This window comes from Sinocyclocheilus anshuiensis, unplaced genomic scaffold (genome assembly GCF_001515605.1).
Source record: "Sinocyclocheilus anshuiensis isolate Anshui unplaced genomic scaffold, SAMN03320099.WGS_v1.1 scaffold1231, whole genome shotgun sequence".
NCBI classification, from domain to species: Eukaryota; Metazoa; Chordata; class Actinopteri; order Cypriniformes; family Cyprinidae; genus Sinocyclocheilus; species Sinocyclocheilus anshuiensis.
The window spans coordinates 1,343,180-1,354,259 of NW_015536698.1; the positions used below are offsets into that span (position 1 = coordinate 1,343,180).

General features: G+C 38.9%; 1 protein-coding gene across 1 annotated transcript in view; it reads left to right on the forward strand.

Annotated features, from left to right (window-relative positions):
- LOC107655091 (GRB2-associated-binding protein 1) overlaps positions 1-11,080 on the forward strand; it is a 96,384-nt gene that overhangs the window by 69,668 nt on the left and 15,636 nt on the right. The window contains exons 3-7 of the mRNA XM_016442512.1: positions 2,460-2,757; positions 6,575-6,656; positions 7,735-8,375; positions 9,757-9,851; positions 9,954-10,257. Coding sequence (XP_016297998.1) covers positions 2,460-2,757; positions 6,575-6,656; positions 7,735-8,375; positions 9,757-9,851; positions 9,954-10,257 — 1,420 coding nt within the window. The remainder of the gene's footprint in view (positions 1-2,459; positions 2,758-6,574; positions 6,657-7,734; positions 8,376-9,756; positions 9,852-9,953; positions 10,258-11,080) is intronic.

Consider the following 11,080-nt stretch of genomic DNA (forward strand, 5'->3'; position numbering starts at 1 on the left):
ATGAAAAAAGTAGCATCATATCATTGACCCTTAAATAGTATTTTATTGGTTTATTAAATTTTCCCCTACCATTTTATTGATTTAAACTTATTAGCATTCTTCTTGTTTGACGTGAGTTCTCCTGAATGTTCACGGTTCACTGAAGCAGTTCTCTACAGTTCTCTTTTTGTTCTGTCTGTGTCGTTGTACCCACGTAAGCTGATCCGTGTGACAGGTTAGCCGGGGCTCTCTCCTGCCAGTAAACATACACATGCACACACTATCTGTGTAATATGAGCTTCGACTGCTTTGTTTTGAAGCGGCGGGTAGAACCTAAGAGGCCTCTGTGTCGTTTTAACCATAGTAGAGGAACAAAGCTAATGCTGTTAATTGTAGGACTTTTCCTGTCACACTCCATCTGATGTGCTTTTACCTCTTATCATTTATTTTTGAGTTTATATTGCGATTAAAATCTTCAGCAGAGTGAAATGTTCAGTCTGAGACTGTTGAGCTTTCCAAACTTAGTATGGGAGATATGATGCTTGGATGATACTTCACTGGGAAATTTAGGTCACATCACACAATTAGGTCTGTCATGCTGATCAGATGTTGAGTGTCATGTTGTGTGTGCGTTTGGTTTGGCATGGCGGGGCTGTTGCCTCTTGTGTTGCCGTGCAGTGGGGTGATATCCAGAGGGCCAGAGCTTGGCTCTCTAACAAAGAGAACCCTGTGGATGGAAAAACAGCTGAGAGGGGGTGAGAGAGGGTAAAGTACAGCATTGTTAATCCCCTCCACACCTGATGGTAAAAAATAAACAACAACACAGATTGAGATTCCTGGCAGTCTGGCGGTTTAATGACAGAAGTCTGTGATCTTTTCCTCAGGGTTAATTTCCTAATCTTGTTTAAGACAGAGTGGTCTGTTGGAGTTTAAGGGCATGTCTAAGCAAACAGTTGGAACTACTTCTTGTAACATATTAGCTGTATTTAGGTCTTATATTGTATATCTACTAGTTGTACTACTAGGGCTGTGCACAAGTATCCAACTAATTAAGTACTCATTCTGCACCATCTGATTGATAAAGTTACTAGTCTAAAACACTATTCAAATATTTTTTGTATTAATATTGTATTAATAACTAAGGTAACACTTTAGTTTAGGGACCAGTTCTCACTATTAACTAGTAGTTTATTAGCATGCATATCACTAGCATATTGGCTGTTTATTAGTACTTATAAAGCACATATTAATGCCTTATTCTTCATGACCATATTTTAGATCCCTTAATCTTACCCCATACCTGAACCTAACAACTACCTTACTAATTATTAATAAGCTGCAAATTAGGAGTTTATTGAGGTAAAAGTTACCAGCTAGTAAATAGTGAGAATTGGAACTTAAATTAAAGTGTTATCATAATGAATATTAATAATAACTTTCAGGTCGACCATTATACCATACAGTATTATTTATCCAGTTTCATTCCATCTTTTTGTGAAGGGATGTTTTTCCCCTCAATCTGATGAATTTATTATTTCATTCTTATTATGCTTTTCATTTTCACATAATGTTGCCCTCTTTTATTTTGTTTCCACTGTGCTTTACAGCCACCCATTTGATAGATTCATGTAGGCTAGTTTTCAAAGAGTTGAACTGCTGCCCCCTTCACTTTGTCACAATCCGTGACATTTTGAACTCGGCTTTTTATGCAAAACCAGCATTTCCATTTTCTCTCTGTTTTAAATGGAAAAAACATGCATAATCAAGCTGTAATTGTCAGTTACCTCTTTTAGCATGAGTGCTTCGCAGGCTTTTGGGTGGTGTTAAATTAAAGTCTGTATATAGAGGGTTTAGCCAGTATCTCCAAGCAGAGTTTTGCCAGAGTGAGCCTGTCTGACCCCACAGTGTCCACTGAATGTGGCTGGATCAATAGGACCAGGTGTCACAAAAACACCTGCAATGACTTTTGTAGGACTGAAACATCTCACAGTGCTTTTCCTGCAGTTAGTCAGTGTTAATTTGGTACTGTTCTCATGTAATAATATTACATAACAGAATGATTATTCCAGAAAGACCAGTCTGATGAACTATTCATAGGCTGTGGACATGTTGTAAGTTCAGTCTAAACTCCATCCAGTAGATTTGTTTGATACAAGTGGAGATAGTATGAGGACCACTCTGATAAAAAAGAGTGGGAGAAATTGCAATGGTCATTACGGCTGCTGTAAAAATGGAAGTCTTGCCTTTAAGTTAAAAGGGCCTTTTATTTCCTTTTTGATTTACATTCATGCATTTAGCTGACTCTTTTATCCAAAACTATGTCAAGATGGTGGTCAACAGAACTGACTTGACTCAGTGGAACGTAGCAAAATTGGTCAGGAGAATCATTCAATAAGTGACTTTTTCATTAGTCATGTGACTCTCTGAATGTGTTGTAGTACATGCAACTTAAATCAAATGGTTCTCCTCTATCCTTTCAGGCATGGAAGAAGCGATGGTTTGTTCTGCGCAGTGGGAGGCTGTCAGGAGACCCAGACGTGCTGGAGTATTACAAGAATGACCATGCCAAGAAGCCCATCCGCGTGATCGATCTAAACCTGTGCGAGCAGGTGGACGCCGGTCTCACATTCAACAAGAAGGACCTGGAGCACAGCTTCATCTTTGACATCAAGACTATCGACCGGATCTTTTACCTGGTGGCAGACACTGAAGAGGAGATGAACAAGTGGGTGCGCTGCATCTGTGATATCTGTGGCTTCAACCCCACCGATTCGGAAGGTAAATCATGCCACATGCAAACACACGAAAGCATTTCTTTAGTACTTTTGAGGTTGCATCTGTGATATCTGTGGCTTCAACCCCACCGATTCGGAAGGTAAATCTTGCCACATGCAAACACACGAAAGCATTTCTTTAGTACTTTTGAGGAAGATATTTGATGGGAAAGAAATCCAATTTCATTTCCAAATAATGAGATAATAAATGTTTTCAAGAGATGTCTTTTATTGACAAATCTATGCTTGGATTCTTGCACTCCCGGGCCTTGCAGACATGATGGTCATTCTCTGTAATCCAGATACGAGATTGGAGTGCGAAAGCCCAAAGTGTCCCCTTAAGGTTGACTAATTGTGGCACCTCAGGGTCTCCATCAGCTCAGTTGTATTGATCTCAGATGCTGTCAGCTCACTGTGGCCTTCTTTAAAAGTGATGTGAAGTCCTGAAGCTTGTGAATACTGTTGTGGTAAATGATGCTCATGTTGGTTGTTAATGAGGAAGCGTATGTTTGAGCTACAGCTTAGGAAAATGTTTGTGGTTATACATCTGGCCTTCACCGTTTTGTGAACTTTTGCTACTGTATAGTAGGCTTGCTGTGATAGACAGTGTTTTCGGTTATACCGATGTTAAGCCGCAACACCGGTTACATCATTTGCCTACCGCAGCACTGCTTCCCACCGTCGTTTTGATTTATTTATAGTAACAAAAATAATTTAGCCTAATTCAGTTAGAGGACAGACACTTGTAAAAACTAAAGCTCAATGCAGCATGCCGAACCGTGCGTGAACGACAGTGCACCACGGAGCAGGAGTCAGATTTTATTTATCACGTGAGGAGAGTTTCGAGCTGACTGACAAGAGTGAGGTGAGAAAGACAAGACGATGGCAGAAGATTGTTTAGAAAGGAAATGCAAAGGCGCCTGTTTGGCAATATTTTAGATTTTGAAAAGCCTATTGACTGGAAGTTTATTTAAACATTTGTTTCTTATTTATTTGGTTCCACAGTGTTTGCTGATTACTTTATTTAAACTTTGCGTATTTTATTTATGTTATTTTATATTAAGGTGTAATACAAAGACATACATACACATTTATATACAACCGTACATTATTTTCAATTTTTCACATTAACTCTGCACACCACCAACCTTTCCAAATAAAAATTCAAATCTTGATTATGGTTTGAATATAGTTTGTAGAATGCTAAAGGAGCCTTATAACACATTTTATCTGTCCAGAGATAATTAGTGGTCCTAAACTAACAAAGTAAGTGCCACATTTCAGGGTCTGATAAAAATGTATTCATTTTTAAAATTCTAAAAGCAGACATTTTCGCATTCTAAACAGGTCCGTATCAGGCCGTGCCTCCAAGCTTTCTAATTTGAAAGTGAAAGTAAAATGCGCACTGCGCTTTTTCAAGCTATTTGAAAGCCAAGAAATCCGAGGAAAAGAGGGAAAACTCAAACGAACAATTGATTGACGCTGAATTGCGGCAATTCAATTGCGCTAATTTGAAAGTGAAAGTAAAATGCGCACAGCACTTTTACAAGCCATTTGAAAGCGAAGAAAAGAGGGAAACTCAAACGAACTAACACCCCGACCCCAACGGTGATACCGGTATTACCGGTGTGGTCACACGTCGATTAACCGGTGGGAAAATTTCCTCACCGTCATAACCCTACTGTATAGGATAGACACAGTCGAGAAGAGACCAGAAATAACCTCTTAACTTCACAGCTGATTAGCCAGAAAGTTAAGCCTTCTGGAAAAACATCACGTAACGATTAATATTCATAATCAAAGCGTCTGCGGTAATTGGCCAAAGTTATAGGACCCCCAAGCTTTTTAAATTTCAACTTTGTTCCAGTTTCAGTAAAGTGTATTTAGTAGCATATTCATAGTTTCTAGAATGAAGTCTGATATGAGTATTGTTGCTGAATTTGGTATTGTGACACAACTCTATATTTTTCTACTTTAATGTTAAATGTTTCTGTATTTGAAAATGTGGGACACATTCTCTTTCGCTTTTTTGGCTGTATTGATAATGCGTCATATCAAGAAAAGGACCAAACAGTTAGTTTCAAACTGTTCATTTTGTCTATTACGAATACACATAGAAGCCTGTCATTATTAGCCACCGATACTAAACAGGGTACTGAGAATGCAAATATGTAGGGGGATTTTCCAGGGCTTGGATGATTCAGCAGCAAGCCTGACAAACAAGAGCGGGGAGGGGAGAAGCGTCATATGAAGAAAAGGACCAAACAGTTAGTTTCAAACTGTTCATTTTGTCTATTACGAATACACATAGAAGAAGCCTGTCATTATTAGCCACCGATACTAAACAGGGTACTGAGAATGCAAATATGTAGGGGGATTTTCCAGGGCTTGGATGATTCAGCAGCAAGCCTGACAAACAAGAGCGGGGAGGGGAGAAGAATGAGGGAAGGAGGAAAAGTGAAGAGACCGAAAGAGACATAGTGGCCCTGACTGCCTTGAGCTGCCTGCACTTAGAGAGAGTCAAATGCACCAAGCGAATGAGTGGGTGTGTGTGGGTGTCAATGTGTGTGCGCACAAGTGATGTGTTTGTGTGCGTTTTACTGAATAACTGAAAGCAGAGTTTGAAGAGAGACTTAAAACAAAAACACGCACAACCACCCCGTTAGCCGCACTCCACTGACCTTGAGAGTAGGCTGCTCAAAGAGAGATGGAAATAAAAATAAAAAAGTCAGAGATAAAGAAAAGCTCTTTTAAAAGAACATAGACAAAAAGCTTTACAAGATATCCTAGTTGCCACATAAAAACCGAGACTCCGTCATGGATTAGTGGCACTTTCATTAGCGTCTTGTGTTCAGGGTTCCTCTCTGCACAGTTCTGCACTTTCACACGTGTAGGATGGCGGCCTTAACCTTGATCAGTCCCTTTACAAAAACAAGCATTTAATTCTCCCTCAAAGTAACATGGTCATCTCTGTTCTCCATTTGAATCTCATCTTCAGTCAATCTATCATTTTCAGTCAGTTTATTGTAAAATGTGACCATACAATACAAACTTAAAGACCCAATGAAATTGCAAGGGGAGTTTTGTATTTTTTTAGCCCATATCTATTAGCTTTAAAGCTAATCTATGTTAGTGTACTCCTAAAAATTGGCCTTGAGTTAGATGCACACAATCTTGCCGAAATGACTTGAATACACCCTTCAACATGTTGCACATAAACATTTAGGTTTCAGTAGGAAGTACGTCAACATAGGAAGGAAATTTCATGGGGTCTTTGAACTTTTGGTTGGAGACAGTATCTAACCTGCTGTCGCCAACTTTTAGCCTTAAAAACAATGGAAAAACATGTTTATAATAATGCACTTACATTGGAGGTGTGTTTGGAAAATGTACATAATTGCAATGAGACCAATTAAATCAGTTAAATCGAGCAGGTCATAGAACTAAAAGCTAGTTATCAATTAATGGCATATAAAATAGAATTAATGGTATATATACAGTGGGTACGGAAAGTATTCAGACCCCCTTACATTTTTCACTCTTTGTTATATTGCAGCCATTTGCTAAAATCATTTAAGTTAATTTTTTTTCCTCATTAATGTACACACAGCACCCCATATTGACAGAAAAACACAGAATTGTTGACATTTTTGCAGATTTATTAAAAATATTTTGTTGTTACTGGTTTTTTTTTTTTTTAAATCAACTGTTATATAAACCATCCACTCCTACAAAGACACTTTAGGACATGCAGGTGCTGTGGGTGAAGACCTGCATATATGGGTCTCATTGTATGTATTTGTGTGTGTGGTGTAGTCCAGTGGCTCCTCTTGCTCTAGGAGAGGAGCAGGAATACCTGATTTTGGAGGAGTGTGAGAGCAGGAGCGCTCCTCCTGACTGTCAGTGAGTGAAGAGCATCAGTGTGAAGAAAACAATACTAAACAGCACACACACATATGGCCGACAGCCAAATACTACTTCTTTACCTGAAAATCTGCACACTTATTATAATAACTTACTAAAATATGTATTCAACTTAAATTCTAAATGGGTTGGTATGTTTTCTTGCCTTCAGTGCTTAAAAGAGTGTGTATCCATAGTTTGAACCAGGACTTGTGTGAAATATGACATGCATGGTTGTGTTTGGCACTAACCTTGCCAGTTCTAGTTGTATAGCAAGAAGCTTATTACACAGCTTTCTGGAATACTTGACAACATTTGGTTAATCGCTGCCTTCTGTGATCAAATGTTGTGTAATGATCGTTAAACTATATTTGACCGTTGTCCCTGGCAACGGAATGCGGAAAGTATGCCAGGGCCTTTAGAGAGTGGTATATAGACAATTATTATTTCCCTTACCTCTCCAAAAAAAAAGGAAGAAACTTTCACTACTAAGCAAGGCTTCACTACTCAGCATTTTCTCCATTGTTAAATCTTTCCAATGCTATAGCAATGTTTACGCTCATTTTTTTTTCTTTGTCGATCTTTCTGGCTTCACACCTTTTCTTCTTTTCTCCCGTCCAGTTTTATAGAAAACTAATGATGACAGATGGCTCTTCACAAAAGCACAATTTATTTCTTAATGTGAAAAACTTTTTAACTTTGCACCAAACTACTGAATGCATCTTTAATTGCCAAGTTTCTGTGTAATAAGCGGGATAATATAGTTGGCTGGTCAATATTGCAAATTAAACCACTTCAGGATTCAATTATTATGCAGTAATGACTATAACTACCAACTGACTATACATTATCTTTTACATGCCAGTTAATTAAAATACAAAGACTAATTCATATTGTGATTTTCATAATGACAAAACTTATTTGCAGGCAGCATGATTTCACAAATAGCGTGGTATGTGTTTGAAAGGGTGTTTTCGTCTTTGTATTGATGAGGAGCAAGTTTGTTTTAATATATGTTTGGCGTTTGTTTAAATTACTTAACTGACAATCTTTATCTCATACATGGGCTTCTTTACAGGGCCCATGGCGAATGCTCCAAGTCTACCTCCTCCGAACCCGACTGTAATGACAACCTCCCTTCCCACCACACTCCCACCTCCTCCTCCTTCAAGCACACCTCGGTCAATGGTTTCTTTCCTACCCAGCATGGTGCTGTCTATGATTCTCCTCCTTCACGCGGGCAGTCATTGTCGGCCGACTCACAGGGCCTGTACCACTTACCCCGAAGTTACTCTCAGGACACTGTGCTGCTGCCGAAGTCGGCATCCTCCCCTCTGGCTCCTGACGGTGAGCCCGGTGAACTCTATGTCTTTAACACACCTGGTCGTAAACCCTCTTTAGAGGCCCAGTTGCGGAACTTGTCAGTTAGCTATGATATTCCACCAACACCTGGAAGTAACTGCACCTACCAGGTTCCCCGTACAGCTGGGATAGAGGCTGTTTCCGGGGCCACAGACGTGGTACCGCCCCCTCGTCCACCTAAGCCTTTACTGACCACTGGATCAGTCCCACCTGAGCGCTCACCCACGGACACATATGTGGTGCCACGGTCGGTGTCTGAGACTGACGGAAATTACTGCGTGCCATCTAGTGCAGGAGGGAACAAAGCACTAAGGAGCAACACCATTAGTACAGTGGATTCTTCACGTATGCGTAAAGGTAGGAGGATATCAATTATCTCACCTGTGCTATTTCACCATCATTATGAAAGCAACAGTTCAGTAACAATACAACCTCAAAATCTCAAGTAGTTTAAGTAGCCTAATGGTTTAGAATCTGAACTTCAGCGTTTGCACTGCCTTTATTGTGCCCTTGGAAAGGATGGTCTTCAATACAGTTAACATAACACATATATATATATATATATATATATATATATCCTTTATGTATATATATATTAGGGCTGTCAATCGATTACAAATTTTAATGTAATTAATTACATGATGTGGCGATTAATTAATCTAATTAATCACTTATTAATTGCACATCAAATTTGACAGAGTAATTACGCACAAAAGATCATTTAAAGCCATTGTTGTGTTCGTTTTTTTATTAATAGACTAAAGCTGCCAGTAGGTGTCAGTAAATGTCTTTAAATGAATGAGTAAGTCATTGAGTCATTCATTTGTTTTTGTAATTTAGTATTTTTATTTATTTATTATTATTATTATTATTATTTTTGCCAGTTTGCCAGAATGCTTGAAATCTATGATTAAAAAGCACAAAAATGTAACCCACTGTTATTTTTTTTTGTTGTTTGTTTGTTTGTTTTTTACCATTCATGAGCAGGTACAGTATGAATACTGATGTTTGTACTGTGGACATCTTTATTTTGAGTCTAAATCCTGATTTTATTGACTTTTTCTTATTTTCTGGCAAATCATTCACTCGGGATATTTTAATTGGAGGCTATCAAGCTGTTTGTGCTGCAGCAATGGGGTCATGTAGTCATCAGTGGGTCCCTCTAGTGTTGTTTGGTGGAATTGTGGTATTGAGATGTTTACATACACTCCCTTCTTCACATATGCCTCCATAATAATGCACAGCTATCTATCTATCTATCTATCTCTCTCTCTCTCTCTATATATATATATATATATATATATATATAAAATAAATTAATGCACTTATACAGCAAGGATGGAATAAATTGGTAAAAAAAATGACAGAATAGATGTATATTATGCAAGGATGCATTAAATTGATGAAAAGTGAAAGTATAGATATGCAGATTACAAAAGATTTTTATTTTAAATAAATGCTGTTCTTTTGAACCTTCTCATGACAGTCATTTGACACTCAAGACTGGAGTAATGGCTGCTGAAAATTCAGCATTGCAAACACAGGAATAAATTACATTTTAAAATGTATTAAAATAGAAATCAGTTATTTTAAATATTATTAAACATTTCACAATATTACTGTTTTACTATATTTTTAATAAAGATAAATGCAGCCTTGGTGAGCATAAGAGGTGGTTCTGTGACTTTTTTTTTTTTTCCTTTTGACTGCATTCATTTATTTTGTATTTGTTTCACAGATTACGGATCTCAAGACTGCTATGATATACCCCGTCCCTTCCCCCCAGATAAAAGTTGCTCATTTGATTTTAACGAAAGCTTCAACAACTATTTTGTAAGTTTTCATAATAATAATAATCTTTATCTATTTTAAAACTTGGTCCTGTCTTTCAAGTGTATCCCTAACAGTTTCTTCTCTGCTCTTGGATGCATGTAGAAGAATAAAGGCATGGTGCCAGTAGGAGGTGTTTCCACTGAGGAGATGGATGAGAACTATGTGCCCATGAGCGTCCACTCTTCCTCACATCAGCGCTCCAGCAGCCTATCAGAACCCATCCAGGAGCCCAACTATGTGCCCATGACACCGGGCACAGTGGAGTTCTCCTCCCTCGGAAAACAGGTGCCTCCTCCAGCTCACATGGGCTTCCGCTCCAGCCCCAAGACCCCACCACGTAGACCGGTGCACATGCCCGAATGCCAACCGCCACCCGTAGACCGCAACCTCAAACCTGACCGTAAAGGTGAGCCCTGAGGTTTGTTTCTTTTGTGGTGTATGTGTGTGTGATATAAGTGAGGAGGAGTTGTGTTAATGTGTACAGTGCTTGCATCTCTTTGGCATAGCAACTCTCATTACCACCTTTCTCACTAACAGGTGCCGGCCCATGCTTATAAAAAGAGGTTTAATTTCAACTTTTGATCAGTTCTCAGGCTGCTCATTGCCTTGCATTACACATCTGCTGTTTCAATGACCTTTGCGTTTTAATTGTTACCATGTGACCTCACAAATAAAAGAAGCTATTGTCTACAGACTCTAAACCCTGGGTATGAGGGAGCCTGTCTGCGCCGTTAGCCTGGAGCGGTCACCTCTGTCCCCATTGTGCCTTAGTGAAAGATCTCTTTGATGGCGCAGACCTGCGAGGGGAATTTCAATCTGGTCTGAGAGAAAAAGGGGACATGCTGAAAGTTGCACAAGCGGGCCGAAACATCAGCAGCCAGCTGGGACAGCACTATTGATCTAAACATTAATGGCAGCAGCTCTCTGCGCTCATCCGAAACCATTGTGTATCTTCAATTACGTGTTACTGTTTCCGAGTACCGGCTAATGCAAGAGACAGCAAGTTACATGCAGAGGAGATGCACCACTTGGCCATAACTATGTGAAAACACTGTGTAATTAACAGGTTTGGAGATTTCAGTGACACCCATGACTAGCAAGTGCATGAAATCAAGCAGCAATGACTCTTAGACAAATATTTTTAGTAGAAAAATTGAGTTATGAGATATTGCATCCAAAAGCTGGATGGAAACACCAAGGTGCAAATTAAATTTCCTATATATATATAT